Source organism: Glandiceps talaboti, chromosome 19 (assembly GCF_964340395.1).
Source record: "Glandiceps talaboti chromosome 19, keGlaTala1.1, whole genome shotgun sequence".
Lineage (NCBI taxonomy): Eukaryota > Metazoa > Hemichordata > Enteropneusta > Spengelidae > Glandiceps > Glandiceps talaboti.
The window spans coordinates 15,750,645-15,775,807 of NC_135567.1; the positions used below are offsets into that span (position 1 = coordinate 15,750,645).

Below are 25,163 nucleotides of genomic sequence, written 5' to 3' on the forward strand. Positions count from 1 at the left end.
TTCACATTTAATGTTTCACCTGGGACCACTAATTCTTTCAGTAGGACTGACCACTGGGTTTTTTAAGGCACTGGTCCGGGGACCACCAGTTCACAAAATGATTTGTTCACCCCTGGGTAAACATATTATTTGTAACAGTATACATGATAAATCAAATCAAAATGATTTTTGGGTCCGCACCTAAAAATCAGCGCCCTCAACGGTGATAACAATTTCAACCTTTCTTAACCACTGATTAACATATACAGTGTCTAATTATTGGTATTTTAACAATTTTCAGTCAATATATTCAGGGTTCTGCCAACCGTGAGAGTAGTCCTCAGTGTTCTCCACGAGGGGTTTTTGAGGGGCGCACCGCCCCTCTGTTTTCATGGACCGCCCCTCTGTTTACAGAACCGCCCCTCTGTTTGCGTTCAGCGCCCCTTTGTTTTGGTGTGAACGTCTTCAAGAGATTCTATTCAATGCCGTTAATGAAGGAAGTAAACAGCGACACTGCGTCTATCATCATTTATGAACTTATTTATCGCCTTGATTATAACAATGGTAGCCGAAACAAAATCAGTAAATGTAGTACCGTCGTAAAGTAGAAGACGGTACGTTGGTAGTTTCTATGGCCGGGTATATCAAGCCGGTAATTTCCAAGCCTTCCCGTATACGTAATACAGTACGCATACGATGTACGATGTCACGGCAATTTTCGTATTGTATCGATAAATACGAACAAAATCCTAAAATTTATACATGTTCTTTAGAAATAACTACTCCGGTACGGTTCCATGGTAAAATTTATGTCCTAAATGATCACGTTTGGATGTGAATCGCGATCGTAGTACCACGAGGTAGCTCCGAAGTGGCAGCCATGTTTGTTACTGTACATTTGCACTGAACGTATTCGGTTATTCTTAGCCCAAATTCGTCACATTAAAAATGTACGTATTTCCGGCAAATTTGGATGAAAAATCATTTTCCATTCATGAAAATTAAAAGGATATCAAATTTTAGAGAAATAAAGGAAAATGAATTGTTTTCAATTAATTTTTATGAATGACATGCACATTTACAAGGTGAAACCAACAACTCAAAACTAAGTGATAGCTAGCCTAGAGGTGCATACATGTACATCAACAATGCCATGTGTTGTCACTCCTGTGTGTAAAACATGCTTGCCAACATTACTATAACATCGTTTGTGTAACTGTCAACCTCCTTCCTGAAATTTTTACATTGTGAATTATGTGAAAGGTTTGGAAATTGGTGATTACAATACATTTCAGTACATTTTAGTTTGCTGAATGAATAAAATAGGAGTTTTTGATTTTGGAAACTTTTTTCACTTCCTAATATTATGATCTGGAAATATGCTAATGATATGCAAATAAATATGCAAATTAGGGCGCCCCTGTATTTTTCTAAATTGTGGAGAACCCTGAGTCCTGGTCGCTAATTAATATTCGTGCTAATTTGCATATTTAATATTCATGAATCTAATATTGTGGTTGTCCGATTGAAAAATGATACTCTAGGTACAACTAGTGTAGTTTTAATATATAAACTGTGTGTAAAATGTTTGTTATTGTACGTACAATTCTCGCTATCTGCAATACAATTCTATGCATCGCTAAGGAGTCAAATGGAACGCAGTCTCGCGACCGCGCTTGCATTTGTCGACACCTACGCTTCCGGTCGCCTATGTCATTACACCTGAATGTTTCTTCCCAACAGTTTAATTTGTAACAAATAAGATAAACGCAAGTTTTAAGCTCATACAATTATGGAGGTGGGAAATTTAAATATGTACAGTATCTTTCCAGAGCAAAATTACAAGAGATGTCTACAACTGAAAATGGGAAAGTAACATTCCTGTGTATTAACATAGCTGAGAGGAAGTGTAGTTGTCGACATTAGAACGCGTTGTCGCGCGACTTCGTTCCATTTGACCCCACAGTGATGTGTAGAATTGTATTGCAGGTAGCGAGAATTATCGGTATTTTTAGAGTTTTTTTTTTAAGCTTTTTGTAAATTATTGAAAACAAACATGGACTTGTAAATATTTGTTTTGATTTAAATAGGTAAACATGGTAAAGTTATTCTAGATTAATCTCAGGATTGTGATGTAAATTCCTTCTTGCATTCTACATGCCACTATGGTTATATCCCATAATTCATGTGTAAATTCCTTCAATCATTCTACATGCCACTGGTTTTATCCCATAATTCATTGTAGAAATCGTGTATAAATTCCTTCAATCATTCTACATGCCACAGTGGTTTTATCTCATAATTCATTGTAGAAATCATGTGTAAATTCCCTGTCATTCTACATGCCACTGTGGTTTTATCCCATAATTCATTGCAGAAATCGTGTATAAATTCTGTTATTCTACATGCCACTGTGGTTTTATCCCATAATTCATTGTAGAAATCATGTGTAAATTCCCTGTCATTCTACATGCCACTGTGGTTTTATCCCATAATTTATTGCAGAAATCATGTGTAAATTCCTTCAATCATTCTACATGCCACTGTGGTTTTATCCCATAATTCATTGTAGAAATCATGTGTAAATTCCCTGTCATTCTACATGCCACTGTGGTTTTATCCCATAATTTATTGCAGAAATCATGTGTAAATTCCCTGTCATTCTACATGCCACTGTGATTGTATCCCATAATTTATTGAGTTACAAACAAGGACATGACACATATCGTTTCACATTGATTTTTCAAGTCGGAAGCCATAGGAAAACTTTTATAAATAAAAAATAAATATCAAATCATTATCCATATGGCTATTTCAATAGGGAACTTGCAAACCGCCATGTTGAATGTTGCATCATGGGAAACGTGATAATAAATTAGTACTAATCAATTAGTATTGTAAACAATATTGTTACATTGTTCATGACCACCAATAATCAATTCATATTTACCCTGACCAGTGTGGGAGGTTTATCATTCGGTAGCTCCAGATCAGTTATTACTATAACCGCATATAATCCCATACTCCTTTGCGTCTGAGCATGCTCAGTGTGGATTGCAAGTTCCCTATTAGTATACAATTGCTCGTTATAATATTTAGATTGTAAAATTTGTGCAGGGATGCTAATTTTAAAAGTGGTAACATTGTTAAAATAGATGTTAATACTTGTACAGAGACCAATGAATATATCCAACAGTAGGGAACTTGTAATCCAAACTGAGCATGCTCAGATGCAAAGGACTATGGGCTTATCTGTGGTTATCGTAATACCTAATCTGGAGCTACTAATAAAATAAATCTCCCACAATTTTCAGGGTAACTATGAATTGATTATTTGTGGTTACAAACAATGTATCAACATTGCTTACACTTCGTTGCAAACCATGACCATTTTACGGCACCGTTTTAACAAGCCAGTCCCTCTTTCGAAGTGTAGTGGTAGAAATGATAACTCTGGTTTTGTGCTTACAATACTAATTGATTAGTATTCATTATCACATTTCCCATGATGCAACATTCAACATGGCGGGTTTGCAAGTTTCCTATTAGATGTTATTGCCAATATTTTTCTTTGTTCAGCCAAGGAAAATACGAGTGACCTAAGGGGCCCTTGTCACTATGAGTTAAGGAGTAGGGACACCCCATAAGTATTTTCTGACTGAATGAAGAAAAATATTGGTTACTAACATATTTATACCAGTGCCAGTAATATCAAAGAAAAATCGGGGAAGATAATGGTAATTTAGAGCAGTTTGACTCATTTTTCAAACACAGCAGAACCAGTGATGTAGACACACATTATTGTGTCATAGAACGACCAGAGTATATATTCTATATTTTTTGTTCTAATTGCCTCATACATAGTATAATGAATGTATAATATTGTCGTCTAAACAAAAGTTTTTGAAATTCGTGAAAAGTAAGGTGTCAAAAAATTGTAGAGGTGGTTATCTCTGTAGTGTACATTTCAGAAGAAATATCAATGATTAAAAATATATAAATAGATGTAAATTTCATTGTGTGTGTTATTTCTCAAATGTCTGGTGTCTGTACTGTAGTACCTTGAATTTTGTGCTATTTATTGTAAATTGTTACAGTTGGAAAATATGCCCATGGTCGCAAACCCCGACCGTGTTACGGCACCGTTCTCAACAAGCCATTTTATTTCGAAGTGTAGTGGTAGAAATAATAACTCTTGTTTGTGAGAATGAATACGCCAAATCCAATACTGTATACCTGGAAATTGGAAACGCAGTTTTTGGTTTGCTGTAATTTATACTCGATGGCTTGCACGATAACAACGCATTGTCAAGATATGGGCGTTTATTTATTAATTGATTGATTTCTCGGTTAATCAACGGAAGCTAGTCCTATTTATAGGCTCCTTTGGTTCAGTGATAGTGCAGGAGGAAACCGGAGTACCCGGTGAAAACCTGCGTTGTACAGTAGAGTCAAACTGAATGACACTCTCCTTACTTACAGTGTGGTAACTTTAATCAAATCCTGAATATTGCAGTGTACAATACACTGGGTAACACTGAAGTACAGCACTTTCTCTGTGTTACACTCATATCAAGTGTAAAAGTATACTGTTTCAATTGGTTTATTTACAAGCCTAGCATGTGGCCTTTCTAATGTGGTCAATTAGCAAATGAAACAGTATACTTTTACACTTGATATGGATGCTTTAAATGATTGTGGTATATACAGAAAACGCTTTACTTTGTTGTTATGGGTTGTACTTGATATGGATGCTATAAATGATTGTGGTACATACAGAAAACGCTTTACTTTGGTGTTATGGGTTGTACTTGATATGGATGCTATAAATGATTGTGGTACATACAGAAAACGCTTTACTTTGGTGTTATGGGTTGTACTTGATATGGATGCTATAAATGATTGTGGTACATACAGAAAACGCTTTACTTTGGTGTTATGGGTTGTACTTGATATGGATGCTATAAATGATTGTGGTAAATACAGAAAACGCTTTACTTTGGTGTTATGGGTTGTACTTGATATGGATGCTATAAATGATTGTGGTAAATACAGAAAACGCTTTACTTTGGTGTTATGGGTTGTACTTGATGATATGGATGCTATAAATGATTGTGGTACATACAGAAAACACTTTACTTTGGTATTATGGGTTGTACTTGATATGGATGCTATAAACAATTGTGGTACATACAGAAAACGCTTTACTTTGGTGTTATGGGTTGTACTTGATATGAATGCTATAAACGATTGTGGTACATACATGAAACACTTTACTTTGGTGTTATGGGTTGTACTTGATATGGATGCTATAAATGATTGTGGTACATACAAAAAACACTTTACTTTGGTGTTATGGGTTGTACTTGATATGGATGCTATAAGTGATTGTGGTACATACAGAAAACACTTTACTTTGGTATTATGGGTTGTACTTGATATGGATGTTATAAATGATTGTGGTACATACAGAAAACATTTTACTTTGGTGTTATGGGTTGTACTTGATATGGATGCTATAAATGATTGTGGTACATACAGAAAATGCTTTACTATGGTGTTATGGGTTGTACTTGATATGGATGCTATAAATGATTGTTGTACATACAGAAAATGCTGCACTTTGGTGTTATGGCTATTTTAGGAAAATATTTAACCACAATGTGTTCAATCTTTTCATATAAATTTTTTATTCGGTTTATGAAACTTGAACAACAACTACATTTATTTTATTTCTAGGACAGCAAAAAAATGTACTTTTGAAGGTAAATTTAGAAAGAAATGCAATATTTTGATCTGTTTTCTACAATTGTGGCTCTTGCAAAATGAAATTGTTTGAGGAAGAGTCACTTTTGAGGTGATCACCTGGAACAAAACTAACGTCTCAACACGATGTAAATAGATTTACATAAAGACATCTAGCCGCTTTCAACACGTCAGATTGGCAAATTGTGTGAAGAGTCACTTTTGATGGATTGCATCGTCTTTACGGCACCGTCTTGAAGACGCATCAATATCTTTCAGTGTCGCAGGAGAAATATCAGCTCTGCTTTGTGAGAATGATGGATTAAAACATTGAATTGTTTTCAAAATTTACAATCTCTAAGTAACAATATTTTACTGTCCTATTGATTCGTGGAACCATAAACAATATATTTTTATTATTAAACTTTAAATGGGAAACAAAATGTAGCTAGAACTATCACAAGTACTGTAGAGATGGTTTTAAAGACGGGAGATGAATATTGTATTCATATATCATATCTCGTGTTCACAATTTTTAGCAGGACTTTGTTATTGAAGGTGTTGTTTAGTACAAAAATATTTACAATCTCTCTTCTCTGCTATAAAATTGATGGTTACTTTCTGTATGAAAAATATCAAGCAGTTAACAATAATCAGATTTTGTTCTGAAAAAAACATTGTTCCTTTCCACGTATGCCACAGCCCCCTCAGTCTGTATACCCTCTAATAAAAAACATCGTTCCTTTCTACCTCAATGCAATTGCATAGGCAGATACAACCTTACTGCACTGACGCGAGGAGTGTACAGCTACACAATCATGCTCCTATGCGTGTACAAATTCTAACGTGTATCTAAAACGCTCTAATAAGAACATATATAATCTAAGAACCATTTGTCATCCACAGTTTTAGTTCAGCCTGGTGTTTCTCCCATTCCTGTTCTACGCTTCTTCCTTTCCGACTGTCCTCTTCCTTGACATTCCATTTTTCACGATTATTGTCTTCTTTTCCGTAGTATCGTCCACTTTTATTGGTCCGATCTTTGCTAGTCTTGCGTTTTATGTCTTTAGTGTCCGATAGCTGCAAATCATACTTCTCATGGTTATTGAGATCTTTTCTGCTGTATTGTCCATTTTGATGAGAATGATCATTGCCAATCTTTCTGTTTAAACATCTAGGATCCGTTTCATGGAAATCATATTCATCATAATTCTTGTCGGCTCTTCCGTTGCATCGTCCATTTTGGTGGCGTTGATCATCGTTATTCTTTTGCTTCATGTGTCTATCGTTCATTGTGTCGATTTCAACAACCATGCCGAAATTTGTCTCCTTGACATTAACACTTGATATGTCACCATTTCTCTTTTTATCGCAATTATTAATACATTTCAACTTCTCTTCAGATAATGGAATTACATCATAATTATCTCTGAACTCATCTTCCACACCGAGAAACTCTTTTGTTGCTAGGAAACCATTTGTAGTACAACTGCCAGGAAAATCATCTCTGACGCAAAGAGTGCCATTTGTTACTTGATTAGCTGTATCATCAGCTGCAACATCATCTTCGTCTTTTAAGACACCGCCACCTACTAAGACAGCTCTGTTTACACCTGCATTACATTGCTGTCTTTTACTTCTCACGCCACTAAATCCAAGAATTCTGCCATCTGTAAGGTCATGATCAGCAAAATGCCCATTTCCATTCAACACTCCATTACCTCCTGGGATAATATCTTCAAACTGTGCTTTACCACTCAAAATTTCACCGGCTGCAGGAATAACTTCTTTCCGAAACTGGCTTTTCCCATCCAATATTCCTTTCTGAACCTGGTTTCCATTCAAAATGTTGATGGCAGCAGGACCGACACCTTGAATCTCACCCTGTCCATTCAAAACGTCATTGGCAGCAGGAATAACACGTCTCCAAAACTTGCCTTTTCCATTCAATATTCCATTAGCTGCTGGGATTACACCATTCCGGGCTTGGCTGGTTCCATTCAAAAGTCTATCGGCCACAGGACTAACACCTTGGAAATGACAATTTCCATATATTTCAGCTTTGTGACTTAATTCATTTGGAATGCAACCAGCTGTAGGACCCTCACCAGATAAAACATCTTTGTAACTCAAAGCATTACATAAAAATGTATCACCATCTGTATGGCCATTATCTATACAATTCATTACTGTAGATCCAATCATACCATTAGTTCCGCATACACCACTATCTCCATGGCAACCATTTCGAAATTCACCATCTGTAGAACTCATCACTGTGTCAGCTGTGATAACATCACCATCACTATGGTAACTATCTGCAAATTCACCATCTGTAGAACTCATCACTCCACCCGTTACTGTGTCAGCTCTGATTACATCATTATTTCTATGGCAACTATCTTCAAATTCACCATCTGAACATCTCATCACCCCTCTAGCTGGATGTACACCATGATCTCCATGACAACCACCTATAAACATACCAAGTCTAGAACTCACACCATCATTTACCAAAATCTCACCATCTGTGTATGGGTCTGGTTGAGTTAATTTGTCGTTACCGATGACAACGTCGCCATTCATTAAGAGGTCATCACTTCCGTTTGAGACGACAATGCTGCCATTCATCGAAACTTCATTTCCATGAGAGATGACGATACCGCCATCCATCAAGACATCATCGCCATACTGATCAAGATCACCTAACACTTCAGAAGACATTAATATATCATCATCGTTCTCATCTTCCCTCAATGCCTCATTCGTTGCCAGGATACCGTTTCCCATACCAACCCCGATATACCGAACTACATCATCTAAATCACTACCATCTTCAAGAAACTGATTTGCTTGACATTTTCTATAATCCCAATTATAAGACATGCTTTCATCCAAAACTAGATTATCATCACCCTCAGTTGCTAGGAAACCAGTAGTATCTGCCACATCATCTCGGAAGTTGGCATTATTCAATGATATTCTAATATCCACATCTTCACTCCAAGGTATTTCTGGTACATTACAGTCACTAAAACTGGTGTCTGGATTCATCGCACAGAACCTGAAAAACAGAAAACGGTAAAAACTTAAAACTTTATGCATAGTATAAGATGGTGTCAGTTTCCGCATCCACTATTTCTTGTGAGACTTCACAATTTTTATTTTATTTTATTATTTTTGTCTCAAATGCGTAAAAAAAAGTGTTTAGGATCGACAGTGAAAAGCTAGGTGGGGTTGGGTAACAAGAACCAAACAATTTTTTCTGCCTTACTGGCAGGGTTCCAGGGAAAACTATTGTGTTACTATTGAATAAGGGTAATGGCACAAGTGGTTGTGTTTTTTTTCTTGGTACGCATGTGAAAATATAGTCAAGGAGAACATTAATTACAAGCGCTTGTATATAAATACCCTAACTATGCGACACTTGAATGAATGAATGAATGAATCTTTATTTCACCAAAGTTAAACAATAACGAAAGAAAAGACAAAAGTTCGAATACAAAAAAAAAATGCTAATAAAATATATTAACTCTGGTGGGGACCATGGAAATAGGTAAGCATACCTAGTCGTGTCCATGATCCAACCCACTACTTAAATTATAATACTTGATACGAGAAATACTGAAATACAATGTAACTACTAAAAACTACTATTTACAAGAAATGTGAAAATGAATACAAAGTGACTAGAGGGCTAATTGGAAAATGTGGATAAGTCTAAAGTACAAAGGAACATTTGGCAAGTTACAAAAAAAAAAAAAAAAAAAAAAAAATCATGTTTCACATGGTTTTGTCGTATTACGCAGAACGCATAAAAACTTACCACTGATCTGGTAAGGACTCTGTATGCTGTGTTACTGGTAAGTGTCTCCACTTATCACATCTATCACACTGCACCCATTGATGCTTTTCAATGCGTGTCCGAACTGATTTTCCCGATTTCTTCTTTAGTTTTCTTTCTTCTTTCCCCGTTATCAAATCACTGGTTCGGCTTGGAGGTGGTTTGATCATACTACGAGGTCGTAGTCTGTTAGGAAGTGGTTCACTTTCCATCAAGGCTTCTGAAGATTTCTTACGATTCCCGGCGTAATTCCAATCGGGGAACTCTTCTCGCCGTTGTTTCATTTCATCGTTGAATTCATCACTGTTGAAAAATTTTGTTATATTATTTTTATTAACTTATTTTTATTTTATGATTTTTGACTACAGTCATTTAGAAGTGTAGAGGGAACGGAGTTTCCTGGGGGGAACATGAAACAGAACACTGGCAACGATATACATTGAGTTAAAGGAGACATTTAAACATTCATATAAAAAGGCTGCATCCAGTAATTTCCTAGAGATTGAAGACTTTGAATATTATTAAGACATTGAATAAACATTGCAACACTGTATCATTTTTGTTGCAATTTACTGATTTAGAATTTTTGACTGCAGTCATTTAGACTGAAACAGTCAATGAATACCATTTATATTTTTCAAATTAGGCATAGCGATAACAAATGGGGTATTTACTTTGGATTTTTAATTCTTAAGACAACTCTACTATGTTTTCCTAATTGAAAAATATGTGAAATAGCATCAACCAAGTCTGTGTTTGTAACTCAATACATTACAAATTACAAAAAGCTAAAAAGAGTGTAAAAAGTTTGTTGTACATTGTACATGCATGTACGAAAACAAATGTTTTATAATTTTTTAAAAATTAGTTTGCAATTTATTGCGTTACAATCAAGGGTTTAGGTGTTTCACCATAGACCCCCCACCAAGATATTCAGTTGGTGGCAGGTCTATGGTTTCACATAGTTTTTTTATCAAGTATAAAAACAGTGGAGTTGTCTTAAAAATTAAGATAAAAATGAATACTCGTTTGTTATCCTTTGCCCACTTGAAAGTGGTCATATATGTTGTTAAATGAAAAATATATTGTACTTGGGTGGGACAATGCCACTGTAAAACCTGCTGCCTTTGTTAAGTTCTGCATTTTTAAATATATTGTACTTGGGTGGGACAATGCCACTGTAAAACTTGCTGCCTTTGTTAAGTTCTGCATTTTTAAATATATTGTACTTGGGTGGGACAATGCCACTGTAAAACTTGCTGCCTTTGTTAAGTTCTGCATTTTTAAATATATTGTACTTGGGTGGGACAATGCCAATGTAAAACTTGCCGCCTTTGTTAAGTTCTGCATTTTTAAATATATTGTACTTGGGTGGGACAATGCCAATGTAAAACCTGCTGCCTTTGTTAAGTTCTGCATTTTTAAATTTGTACAGATATATTTTAATGTATCGTAATTTTGTCTTTTCTGCTTTTGTGTACATTTTACATGTCTTTTTATCTTGTCCTCGGTATATCGTTTTTCCGTCGTATTCATTTGTATGTGCAATTTGTTTTTGTTCTATTGTGGAGGGTCGCTTTCTATAGGTGTTAGTCACCTGTGTAACACATCCTGACTTTATATGTCAAAGCTGAATAAATAAATAAATAAATAAATAAATAAATAAATAAATAAATAAAAATAAATAAATAAATATGATAGATTTGGATTCGAATGATTATAAAAATTGAGTTGTTTTCATACATACATTGACAAAAACGTGAGAAAATCGCATACTAATGAGGCGGCAAAACTTACGAGAATGGTTTCTTTAATGAGGTGGCAAAACTTACGAGAATGGTTTCTTTAATGAGGCGGCAAAACTTACGAGAATGGTTTCTTTAATGAGGCGGCAAAACTTACGAGAATGGTTTCTTTTCTTCCTTGGTCATACGTCTCCATTTTGCACCAAGTATTCGGCTGATCTCTCGATTGTCAAAATTGGGATGTTTCTCAGCGATGTCTTTCCGAAAACGGCAACTGAATCTAATAAAACCATTTTGTGGTCTTCTTGGTCCATTATCGCGATCAGTAGTTTTACTTTCCACTTTGCGGTAACCTGTCAACAAATAATTTTTAGAATTTGTATATCTCTAGTGTACTCCCCAAATAGTGACTTCTGAAGTTCCTGGATTGAGACCATATACTCATCAAGTAAATATTTAAAAATGTTTACCACTACCAGAGAACTAAGTATTTCCACACGGGTTCAGCACTCCTTTCACGTGCTGGTCCCCGTCACACACTGAATCCGTATACAAGTAGCTCGTCCTCTCATTGGCTAAGATGACCGACTGACTAAAAATATACTGCAAAGAATTGTGGGAATGCATAGTATACATTTCCCATAATTCAATGTGGCAGATCCAAGATTGCGATTACTAGGTGTCTGTGGTCTCATATGAACTAAAATGAAATTCAAATGACCAGTGTGAAAGGAATAGACATAACCGATTTTCAAGACAAACTCAATTGATAAGACCCCTGTATATAAACAATTACATTCTTTGGAGAGTCAAATTCAAACAATCAATGCCAAGTGTGGTATCTGATAATAGTTCATAAAATTCAAGACGCCAATATTTAGACTGACTGTTTAATACTAAACACACTTTTTTTTTTTATAGACACTGTTGCAAAACAATGGATTGAACCTTAGACTGAGATTGAACACAAGACATCTATTTTACGAACTCCTGTTATCGGATACCACTGATTGTTTGAATTGAACTTTCCATTGAACTTGAAACCAACAACACGGAGACCATATGGAAAACAATGGAAACGTAACTACCTCAACTAGACACTTTCATATGAAAAAAATACATATCCAAAAATATAATAAAAAAATCTACCTACCCCACCTACTCTAAATCTAAAATTGAGCGTAATCGGAACCACACAATTTGTTTTGTTACGCCTTTGTATGACCAACAAACATTTTTGAAATTTCTTATCATTTATATTTGTTTACCTTTATCAACACCGTGTCCTGAGGATTTATCACTTGTTTCCTCTTTCTCTTTGCTATCATTCTTAGCCTCGTTATCTTCAAGTCCTGTTTCTCCATCTTTTCCTTGACAACCATTGCTTGCTTCATCACCCTTGTTTCCTTGGTTACTGAGTATAAGATTACAATCATCAATGTGATAGTGATCCCTGGTTCCTATATTCAAATTTACATCATTGTGTCCATGGTAATTGTTTTTGTCATTATCATCTTCTTTTTGATTTTGAGTTTTTCCATTGAGGTTATCTTTTTTATCTTCAAAAATTTGGTGATCATTTCTATTGTCATTTCCTGGATTGTTACCATGGTAATCACTTGTCATTGTATCGGTCTCATTATCTTTGCATATCTTCTTTTCTGACACGGCCAAAGTATCCGTTTTTGCATCTATGGAGTTACAATTTTCATCATCTGTATCATCATTTGTGTTTCCATGGTTACAAGTCGCTGAATCAATTTCATTATATCCATGAAGAGTACACTTTATATCATTTGTTTTGTTACCATGGACACTATCAGCTGCATGATTTTGATTGTTTCCATGGCTACTACTATCAACATGGCTATTGCTACCCCCATCTGCTATGTTTCCAAGAGTAATGGCATTGTTTATGTCACCTAAACTGTTGTCATGGCTACCATCATCCAATCCATTTCCATGACTACTGTTATCCATAGCATTAGCCAATCCATTCTCATGGCTACCATTATCCATAGTATCACCTAACCTGTTTCCATGGTTATCATCGTCCACAGCGTTACCTCTGTTTCCATATCTGCTATCATCCATAGCATCACCTTTACTTCCATCCACAGTATCGCCTAATTTGTTTCCAAGGCTACAGTCATCCACAGTAACTTCTAATTCACTTTTATGGCAGCCATCATTTTGTGTACCTAATCTGTTTCCATGGTTACCATCATCCAATCTGCTTCTGTTGCTACCTTCATTATTATAACATTTCCTGTTTCCCCGGCTACCACTATCCATGTCATTTCCTAATCTGTTTCCAAGGTTACCATCATCCTTATGATCGCCTACGCTGTTGCTATGGCTACCATCAACCATAGCATCATCTAATCTATGTCCAAATGTACAAATTGTTGGCACTTCCTCAATCTGCATCAAATCCAATTGAGAAACTGATTCGGTCACTTTGTTCGCAATTTTTCCATCATCTTCTGCTGTCCCTGCCCATTCCATAATATTAATCAGGTTCTCATCTTCCTCATTTTCAAGTTTTTGTTGTTTATCCGGGATCAGCAATTCCTCCATACAACTATCTTCACAGCTTTGATGTAGAATACTGTCAAGCATTGGTTCGCTAATACTCGTGGCCGATAGTATATCAGCAAGTTTTGTTTCTTTCAATAAATCACTTATCTCGGTAGATAACCAGTCGATGTATTCTGCCGCGGTGTTAATAATTCGAACCTAGTAAATAATGATGAAAAAATGGGCAAAGTTAAGTTATCTACAATAAAGTCTATGTATTATGCAGTTGTGTTCCCTACACGAAAAGTCCAATTTACCCACCTTTACCCAACCTGTGACCCACCTAACTACCATTTCTGTCCAGGGGTAGTACAAGACGGGGTACCACTTTTGACTGTCTACAGTCCCCAGAGGAGAGATCACCTGGGGTAAATTAAGTCAAAGGTGGAACTTCGTCTCATACTCACCACATTTACACATCCTCTGCTCAAGATTTACCCCGGTGGAAAGACATGGTCAAATATGACTTTTTGTTTAGGGGTTAATAATTTAACCCTAGAAAATAATGATGAAAAATGGGGCAAATTTGAATTATTAATAGAACAAAAGTGGGTGGAATTAGCATCTGACCAGGTTTTTTGCTTGAAATTGACAGACAATTCTACAAGCTGAGTTTATTCAAATAAAAACATAAAACCTTGATTAAATTATATTATAACATTAAAATTGTCTTCTAGTGTTGTTAAAACAGTTTGTTGGATGGTAGACATTTCTTGAACATTTTTGACACATATGATGAATGACCTCATTGGTCTGATGTCAGCAGTCATATAGACGTTGTCTATATCTAGCAAGTGCCATGATCACTTAATTGCAACTGACAAAAACATAACAAGGGCTTGCACAACTATTCAAACATGCAACACATAAAGTTCAAAGTTCTAATGTGCGCCATGAGAGATGTTTTACACTTTAGGGGAATAAGCATTCAGGAGTCATGAATATTCATTTTCAACCATGAATAATTATTTCTGCTGACTCCCATCATGCAATGGCCCACAACAAAGATACTCTAGGTACAAGATCAACTTGATGTTTCTCTCAAATCACAAGTAATTATAAGTGATGTAAAATCATGAAATGTCTCTCCAGAACCCATAATTTATGCAAATATCTTTTTAGCGTGGCACTCCCGTAAATTTACACATGGTTCAAATTGGGCAATAAATGAAGTGATATCTTACCTTACTTGTGTTAAGTAGTGGATCTTGTACAGGTAGCAGATTCCTTAGATCTTGGAACATTTTATCCATCGTGTCCTTTGAATTAGAATTACTACAGACACAGAATTTGAAATAAGTAATGAATGAAACCTTTTGTCCTAAACACAAACTTGAAAAAAGTAACCTCAAATATCCAGCAGCCAGGGATGAACAAATCCACTTTTAAGTGGGTTTGAGTTCATGACTCATATTTGCCATTAGCGGTTCAAGAGCGACTTTCCCGACTTGGTGAGCCAGCAAGTCGAGTGTCATAAAAATTGTTTGCATCTCTGAAGCTATTTGCAATGTCACTGATAATTGGTCAGTAAAACTGATATGACATTGAGCTTATTAGCTTTGCCTGATGTGTTATAGCTTTGCCTGATGTGTTATAGCTTTGCCTGATGTGTTATAGCTTTGCCTAATGTGTTATGTAATAGTGCTTTATCACATTTGTAAATATTGCCAACAAACATTATTCAGTGATAAGAAAGATAAGAAACCCCACTTCCTTAGCTAATGGCTAGATTCTGTAATGTGTTGCTATGCACACTGTCATACAAGTTTAGGTTTGGAATCACAAAATCCAATCATCAAAAGTTTAATTAAGGTGTTTGTGGAGAGGACATCATAGAAATCCACCAGTGTGACTTAGAGTTAGACGTAATCTGCACGATATGCACTCATAAAGGCTGCAATGGATTGTATGCTCCCCAGGGAGTTGAGGAAGTATAAAGGGCTGTTGTGCTGCTATGGATCTGTATCAGGGGTAATAATTGTAAAGTGCACTGAACACAGAGTGGGAAAGTGCTAATACTAATATTATTATCATTATTTAATATTAGAAATATAGATATACCTGTTTATTGATTCTGTTGTATTTAAGTTATTTCTTGCATCATTGTCATGACTGGAAGTTCCTTTGAAGTAAAGTCCCTGTAAATAAATAGATAAATAAATAAATAAATAAATAAATAAATAAATAGATAAAATAAAATAAATAAAATAAAATAAAATAAAGTGTACTGTGATATTTGACTCAGCTCACTGATAAGATTTAAATCATAATTTCAATGCAACCAAAAAAATTTCATATGACATTTCATATGAACTGTCTGATCACATGATTTTGAACGATCACAGTCATTTGCATATCATTTATATATACATGCAGGTATTGCACTGCAGCGCAAATACCACTAGTAACACTAGTATGCATACACACTAGTACAAGTAATCTCTGGTACATATATAATACTATACTCTAACTGATAAATATTTAGATGTTCCCCAATATTTTTCTTTGTTCAGCCAAGGAATATATGAGTGACCTAAGGGGCCTTTGCCACTGAGTCACTAGACAAGTAGTGACAAAGGCCCCTTAGGTCATAAGAATTTGAATGAAGAAAATTTTGGAGAATAACATATTATACCAGTGCCACTAACATATATCAAAGACAAATTAGGGAAAGTAATGATAATTTTCAACATTTGACTCATATAAAGATTGATAAATATGTAAAATGTTTGTTTTTGTACGTACAATAACAAACATCTTACTTGTTTATTAGCTTTTGTAATTTATTGAGTTACAAACAATGACTTGGTTAATGTTGTTTCACATTGGTTTTTCAAGTAGGATGCTACAATAAAACTGTTTTGTAAATTAAAAATCCAAAATAAATACCCAAGCCTTATCCATATGGTTACTTTAACTCTTTCACCAACGATTCCCGCTGTTGTGGGAATGAGCGAGCGCTAATGAAAAAGAAAATGGAGGAGACTGTTTACTGTATTGGATTTCCTCGTAAAACAGTTTCTGAAATTGTAACTAAAACACAGGCAAGTTTTGATATTACCTCGCTATGTAAGCAATGTACATCTCTTGTGACAAGGGATCTGGCATCCTGTTTGTCAGGGGTTTTGCTGTCCTCTGTGTGTGGCGTTACCTGTGTATTGGTGACATTTTCATTGTCTGCTGGTTGGTAGCAAATCTTACTTGTATCCTGTTGAAACATATCTTGTAAAAAAGGGGAAAAAAGAAAAAAAGTCACTATAGGTAGTTTGTGTTGGTGAGTTAATGGGATCAAATGAACCCCCCCCCCCCCAAAAAAAAAAAAAAAAAAAATAAATAAATAAATAAGTAAATAAATAAATAAAAAAAAAAAAATTTCAGCCCATATTTTTAATAACCATATGCATTTTCCAGGAATACTAAAAAAACTAAATGTTATGATAAAACCTTAATTGAGATAACGAAGGGGAGAAACTATTATTAAAAAAAATAACTTGCTTCTGCACAGTGCACATTTCAGCTTTAATATATTCATGATGTCATACATTTATTTCACCAATCACAAGGAAGACTGAGAGAGTGGGCTGGCCGATATGATATTACATCATACTCCGATTCGGTATCCGGCCGAGTCCTGGGACCCCGGGCCTGGGATTTCAATGTGCAATAAAAATTGAACATTTCAAAAGTGAACCTCAACTAAACCGTAACTCAACTTAAAATATTACACGATAGCCATTTCCTGTACCCTATAACTTTTTCGTCAAATACGGCGTGTTGTATACCTTAACGAAACTGTTCAACGCATTCGCCTTCTGACCTCAGGGTACCAGGTCACCGGGTGGGCTATCGCGGATCTTTGTATGCAAAACCTTCCCTTGTTTTTACATTAATTCAACGCACCTGAAATTTTTTTCCAACAATTTTTTTGGTGCAATTTACAAAAGCCGCTTAGTAATATATACGGTTGATCAGGTTATCTATAAATGTAATTGTAGCAATGACCAATATTGTAGCTAGCAAGCTGTTCAGATCAACACGTGGGTACATCGTGTGCTGAGCTTCGATTTCATACACGTAGAATTTCCCGCCAATGCGTTGCAAGCCGAGGGTACGAGCTGGCAACCTTCCAACAGACGACCGGTGATCGTGAGCGCCCAGCCCCGACACCAACACCGGCAACGGTGGCATGCTGCACTGCGACGGACAAGTGATATCTAACTTGTGCAAAAAATGAAGTCTGTCCATGTTTAGTTGAACATCATTATGCAATAAGTTGTTTTTTTCTCTTTTTTTCAGTATTGATACTAAAATAAAATGAAAATAAAAAAATAATAAAAATATCAACCCCCTTTCTTTGAAAATCTCCGACACATCGTCTTTGGTAATGTTACCAACTTAGGATTTTCATACTTTCAAGTTTAAGACTTTCCAAGAACATTTTGTATTTTTTGATTTGAAAATAAATGTTTGTAAGAGTTTAATTAATTTGTAGCCCCGCAATCAAGATTTCAAAAAATCGTGACCCTAAAATGTGTCGATCACTTTAAGATGCGGCCACCATGTGCGCACCCCATGCTGTATGTTTCGCACGCATGTACCTTACTCAAATCACAGTGGATGGTTAACATACCTGATGACGAGTCTTTTGTACGGAATTATACGAAGAACTACTTCAAATTTATCCAATATGTATGGTAGTTGACGCCATTAAAGTATACTTGTGACTCTTCCGTAGAGCCATGGCGGCTGCCATAATTATCAATGAACTCGGGTACACTGTGCAGTGAAATGTAAAATGTAGTAAACAAGAGCAAAAATGGATACTTTTCTCCAGACAAATTTTAACTCTCACGTATTGTTATGCAAATTTTGACACCATTTCAAAAATTTCAACCAATCACAGGAACGAGTGTTTTTTGTGTAAAATTTCATGAATGTAACAATGTGCCATGATTGTGTCGATGTCACAAGCTTCCAGACAGTTTCAACTTTTCCTTTCTATTTTTTTCGGCGGGCGCGGGCTGTGGCGCACGTAAACATTTTTCTTAACCCCCCCCCCCCCCGGCGGTCGCGGGCTGCGGCGTAACACAAACATTCCTCCGACAAAAAATATTACTTGTAACTTTGAAATCATAAACATAACCTTTTCGAGAGTTAAAGTCCAATTATTTATATTTAATTTACTTTTCCACTTTTTAATTTTGTCCTTTTTAGATCTGTCAATATTTCTGATGACTCATGAGCTTGATAGTGCCGGTAGTTAGTACACAGATAAATAACTGTGTTAGTTATCTGTGGTTAGTACTAGTATATATTCGATTGACGTCCCGGTCAAATTGTACACGCACACATCTTCCACGCTATATTATGTCACATGTGAACTATGTACCAGTAGATGCGCTGCTTCAGTTAAAAAATGGGGCTGCCCGTTGAGAAACTATCGGTCACATTATAATTTAGGGGGTACAAAATCACCAAATATGAAATATGTCCAAAAAGAAGTCGTAATTGAATGAACGAACAAGCAAGTTATAAATTTTATTCTTGTAAAAATAAGTTACATCGGGCCGATGAGATATACGATCGAGGCAATGCGCAAATGGGTAATAGCATGCAATCCACTGAACTTTATACATGAGTGCTCGGTATATTGCGCCCAGGTTGTAAATTTCAATAGTTACTAAGTTAATTTCAATTCTACATTCCTTTTTTGATTGTATTTTCACCAGATACAATAATACAAGAATGTAAACATCAAAGAAAAAACATGAGTTAATTAGCAGTGGACACGCCCTAGCCTGTCCCTGCCACCGCCTCCCTTCCGCACCCCTGGTCCCAGTCGTACCATCCAAGCTAAGACGCATTCCTTCTGTTCAAATGAGACAAACCATTATCGCTTCTAGGGAGGGCAAAACGTAGTCCAGATATATGTCAATTTTTCCTTTACTGTTTAAATTGACAATGATTTACGTCTATGGATCATAAGAATTCTCCTGTTTTGCTGATTAGCGAACACTCAAAAACAAACAAAATTAGCTTTAATATTTTATTCAGAAAATAGCAGTTGGGCTTCTTTGTGTCGTCACAAACTTTTGATCAATCAGACGATTCCATTTGTTACATAATCATTTACTGTGTTCGACGGAGAAATATACCCAGAGAGAGAGAGAGAGAGAGAGAGAGAGAGAGAGAGAGAGAGGGGGGGGGGGGTTTGCGCTCAGCTTTGCCGTTTGTAAAACACAGTCGCTTGTAAACTGTTATTCCTTTCCTAAATGGTTTTATTCTTGTCTATGACGGTCCTAATACAGAACAATGACGTTATTATAGGGATTGGCGATGTTCTTATAAAATCGGTAGCGATGTCATATCATGACGTCATTGTTCTGTATTAGGACCGTCATAGACAAGAATAAAACCATTTAGGAAAGGAATAACAGTTTACAAGCGACTGTGTTGTAAAACCACGTGTTCTATGCATTACTCCAAGATGTGTGACCTTCATCGATCATTTGACCCCGTGTCATGATGTGACCTCGATTGAACGTTACAAACAAAATATGGCTCTCATACACTATTTGGCAGGGTCCGTTTTTATGATCGTATCATGTGCACTCCTACTTTCTGCAAGTAGTATATTATCTGCAATATTTTCGATGATATTCGCTATCTTCGGTTATCGAATCATCACAAATGCGTGGTCTGATGAAAGGCGAGTAAGCGCTCAAAATAAAGCAGTGTTGATCACAGGATGTGATAGTGGTTTCGGTCTTGCAATGGCGAGACGCTTTCATCGACTTGGGTTCAAAGTATTCGCTGGCTGTCTACTGAAGGAACGTGGCGGAGACGGCGCAAGAAGCCTGGAAGAAGAGAATTCAGAACAGCTCCATGTCTTACAATTGGATGTAACTAACGAGGAACAAATACAAAATGCTGTAGCGTACGTGAATGAAAATACATACGAGCAAGGTAACGCTCACATCAATTATCAATTATTATCCCACTGGGACACAAATGCTTGACTTTTGAGTAAACAACACATGCAGACTTTTCAGTGATTGATTAATGCACAAACTTTTGGGTTATATATGTTTTAATATTTGTTCTGACTCTAGTGAATTCCGAGTTATGATTTATGACCTGTTCCTTGGATTGTTTTATATTATATTATACTAGTATATATATATCACATTATCTAGTCCTGCTTACATGACGGTGCACGAGTCTATATTACTAACTTGACTTAGGAGGGACAATTGTCAGAATCGAGTCCCGGATTAGTCCGCATGCAAGCAGGACTACACATTATCAAGCTAGATACACAGGAACCATTACACAGTGTTTCACGCTGTTGCTATCATCAGACAACATGATGTTTACTCCAGTATAGACATTTTACATACATTGAGTATATATATTAATATATACACACACATATAAATATGTACACACACACACACACACACACACACACACACATAATATATATATATATATATATATATATATATATATATATATATAGTAAATAGTATCAAACTCGTAGAATAGAGTGCTCGATGCTTGGGTAAGCAGGGCGGGAATAATCAAAGTAGGTTGGTTGGAACTTGAGGTGCTTGGTTGTAACTCCGAGTTTCACGCTCAATGCGTTCATCAGACAACGCATTGAGCATGAAACTCGGAGTTACAACCAAGCACCTCAAGTTCCAACCAACCTACTTTGATTATATATGTATATATATATATACACATATAAATATACATATAAATGACAACTCAATGGTGTCAAAGTGTCAACAAAGCTCACATCAAAGGGTTCCAAAAGTTCTGATCAGTGTTTGCCCTGTATACTATGTATGTATGTATGTATGTATGTATGTATGTATGTATGTATGTATGTATGTATGTATGTATGTATGTATGTATGTATGTATGTATGTATGTATGTGCATGTGTGCGTGCAAATACCAATAGTAAATAAATTAGTATGCATTTACACTATTAATGTAAGTAATCCTGTGTATTTCTGTAGGTTTGTGGGCTGTAATCAATAATGCAGGGTTAAGTACATTTGGTTGTGTTGAATTTTGTTCAATTCAAACTTACAAGGATGTTGCCGAGGTAACGCTATGGGGTGTTGTCAGAACAACACAAGCATTTCTACCACTGATTAGAAAACAAAAAGGTAAGATTATCACTTTTTTGTGTAGTACGTTGTAAATTATAATTTATTTTCAGATATTCCAAACTTAGGGATGATAACACAATGTCATAGACTGATAGACTGATAGATCAGCTATTGTGGGTGTGGTCTAATCTACTATTCCCAAATGCAGGCTGATAATTTGACGTGCCACTGACACACACAATTTCTAGTGACACTAAAATTTGGTGTTCTCCTATCTCTAGCAAATCAGACAAGAGGATACTATGTCTAAGGTTACGATGTATGCAAATTAGTTTTAGTACCCTGTCGTCTGATTGGCTAGAGTAATCTGTAGACCTGTTTATCATTCTCTCTTTGTTCACTGTTTTTTGACCACATTTCAACATCTGAGTGCTGTTGACTGACACCAGTCCCTTGGGTGAATACTAGTAACTAGAAAAACACAAAAATAAAGTTGATCACATTTCCTTCCCAAAATTTGAAATAAAGAACAAATTCAAAACATTTGAAAATTAAGAGACAGAACAAATCTCCCAAGGGAGGGTGCCAGTCTACTGTACCCTGACATTTAACACTATCACACAAATAAATAAATATAAGACAAAAACTAAATTTAGGATTTATTGTCTCAATATTTTCTAGTTTTTGGGGTATGACAATGCCATGTGTCTATGTTAGTTTGTCAATTTCCAGTTGCTATGGTAACATTCAAATGTAAATCATAAATTTTTGTCGTTTTTTGTTCTATACCAGGACGAGTCATCACTATGTCAAGTTGGCTTGGTTTATTCAGTGCTGGTACGCGATCTACATATTGTATATGCAAACATGGCATCGAAACTTTCTCGGATTGTTTGCGCTACGAAATGAAACCATGGGGCGTTAATGTATGCCTCATAGAACCTGCTAATTTTGTCGCAGCAACAAATATATTCACGTCAGAGAGCATCAAGAAGATTTCAGATAAAATGTGGCTGGAAGTAGATGAAAGCGTGAGAGCAGACTACGGTAGAGAAAAGTTTGATGCCGTCACTGATAACATGAATCAGTTTAGAAGAACTAGTCATAAAGATGCGAACATGGTGATTGATAGAGTAGAAGAGGTGCTGTTGACCGAAAAACCAAAAGATCGCTATTTTGTTGGGAACCTGAAAGATCAATGCCAGGCAATTATACGTACATACTTACCATCTGGGATTGGAGATTTGATCTACAACTTGTAAATATTTTATCGAGAACCTTATAGAGTGACGCAAGGCAATTATACTTACTGTCTAGAATTAGAGATGTTCTCTACAACTTGTCAATATTTTTTCGAGAACCTTATAGAATGACGCAAGGCAATTTGATGAGCACACGTACCATTTAGGATTGGAGATTTTATTTACAACTCATAAATATTTTGTCAAGAGCCTTTATATAGAACGACGCACGGCAATTATATGAACATGCTTACCGTCTAGATTGGAGATTTTATCTACAACTTGTGAATATTTTGTTGAGAACCTTAAAGTGTGATGCAAGGCAATTATACTTACTGTCTAGAATTAGAGATTTTATCTACATATTTTATAAAGTGTGATGCAAGGAAATTATACGAACATGTTTGCCAGCTAGAATTGGAGCTTTTATCTACAATTTACAATTTTCTGTCAAGAACGCTTACAGTCTAGAATTGAAGAATTATCTATAATACACAAGTATTTTGTCAAAAATGTTATAGAACGACACAAGGCAATTATAAGAACACGCTTACTGTCAGAGATTTTACAACTTGTAAATTTTTTACTGAGAACCTTAAAAAATGGCACAAAGCAATTATACGAGGACACTTGCTGCCTGAGATTGGAGAACTTATTTACAACTGATAGCAAAGGAACAATTTTCCCTGATATCAAAGTTGTTCGAATCTCTCCAATCTTTTCCGGAAGAAATTTTATTCTTGACTGTGGTAATTATATTAAAGCAGGTGATCTAAACGTTATTGAAATTTGATAATTTAGCAATTAATGTAGTTTGTAAAATGTGAGTTTTTTAAAAGCTAGTCTGAACTTTGGAACTTTGTGGAAAGTTTTGAATGTTGTTCAAACTATCCAGTCTTCGCATGTGTTTTGTAATCTTTTAATATGAAGAGTACCTTGCATGGAATTTTTTAATTTTTAAAAATATAAAATGCTAAAGTGAATAGTAGCTGATAAGTAAAGACCAGGTCATGCACTGATATAGGCAGCAAAGCACAATATAAGTCAATCTCATGAGCCAAAGCAATGGTTCACAGCAGCTTAGGAGTATGTCAGAGTATCTTCTGTTACGTCAGGGTCCTGAAACATGTTTGTGCACACGGCTCTTGAAGGACTGGGCATAATCGTCACTGATTACTCCGACTACAATGTCAGGGAGTCCATTCCAGACATGGACCGCAGTGTGGATGAAAGTTCTGCCAGTGGAGTAAGTTCTTGAAACTGGTTCGATGAATGCATGACTTGGCATTGACAAACCGGTGCGAGTTGCTCGTCCAATATCATGTACGGCTGAGGTAGCGTTGCCTTCAGGAACATTTACTAATTTCAAACTTGTATAAAGATGCACAATTTGAAATAAATGTCATATTTTGTATGCAATGTTAAATCCATGGCAGCAATATTCATTGTACAATGTGTAAACCAATATTATGAATAAATTGTTAGTAACAAAATCAAACTTTTGTTCCAAACACAAACTTGAAATTGAACCTGAAGTTTTCAACTGAAAAACTAGTCTTTGTTAACAGATTGGCTCAATATTCAGAACTCATGACCTTATATGGACATGTGAGCTTATATAAGGGTTCAGTTTGCCTTCTAAACCAATTTGACACACTACTGATGCACATCATTTCTAGTGATGCACCAAAATTTGATGTTCCCCTATCTTTTGATATATGGCCAGTGACTCACAAGAAATCAGTTTTTCTCTTTTTGACTCATAACAACAAATTTGGCTTTCATTAGAGGGCACACTGTAAGGGTCTTAGGTGCCTGGAAGTTTATAGCGCCCTCTATCTCTGTTCTATGAAGGTTGCCATGATGTTGACATTCTTCACTTCCCATTCAAAGTGCGTAGTTTC

At 35.8% G+C, this 25,163-nt stretch overlaps 2 protein-coding genes across 2 annotated transcripts; one reads left to right on the forward strand and one right to left on the reverse strand.

The window, feature by feature from the left end:
* Nucleotides 1–5,749: 5,749 nt before the first annotated feature.
* On the reverse strand, nt 5,750–15,146 carry LOC144450055 (uncharacterized). Its single transcript, XM_078140621.1, has 5 exons — nt 15,078–15,146; nt 12,582–14,052; nt 11,471–11,666; nt 9,551–9,871; nt 5,750–8,788 (listed from the first exon to the last, which is right to left on the reverse strand). The coding sequence occupies exons 1-5, from the start codon at nt 15,144–15,146 to the stop codon at nt 6,607–6,609; spliced, it is 4,239 nt and encodes a 1,412-aa protein (XP_077996747.1). The 3' UTR covers nt 5,750–6,606.
* A 5,400-nt stretch (nt 15,147–20,546) lies between these two features.
* LOC144450057 (D-beta-hydroxybutyrate dehydrogenase, mitochondrial-like) lies at nt 20,547–23,355 on the forward strand. Its single transcript, XM_078140622.1, has 3 exons — nt 20,547–20,859; nt 21,923–22,075; nt 22,811–23,355. Exons 1-3 carry the CDS (start codon nt 20,547–20,549, stop codon nt 23,278–23,280), a joined length of 936 nt encoding a protein of 311 aa, XP_077996748.1. The 3' UTR covers nt 23,281–23,355.
* Nucleotides 23,356–25,163: the final 1,808 nt, after the last annotated feature.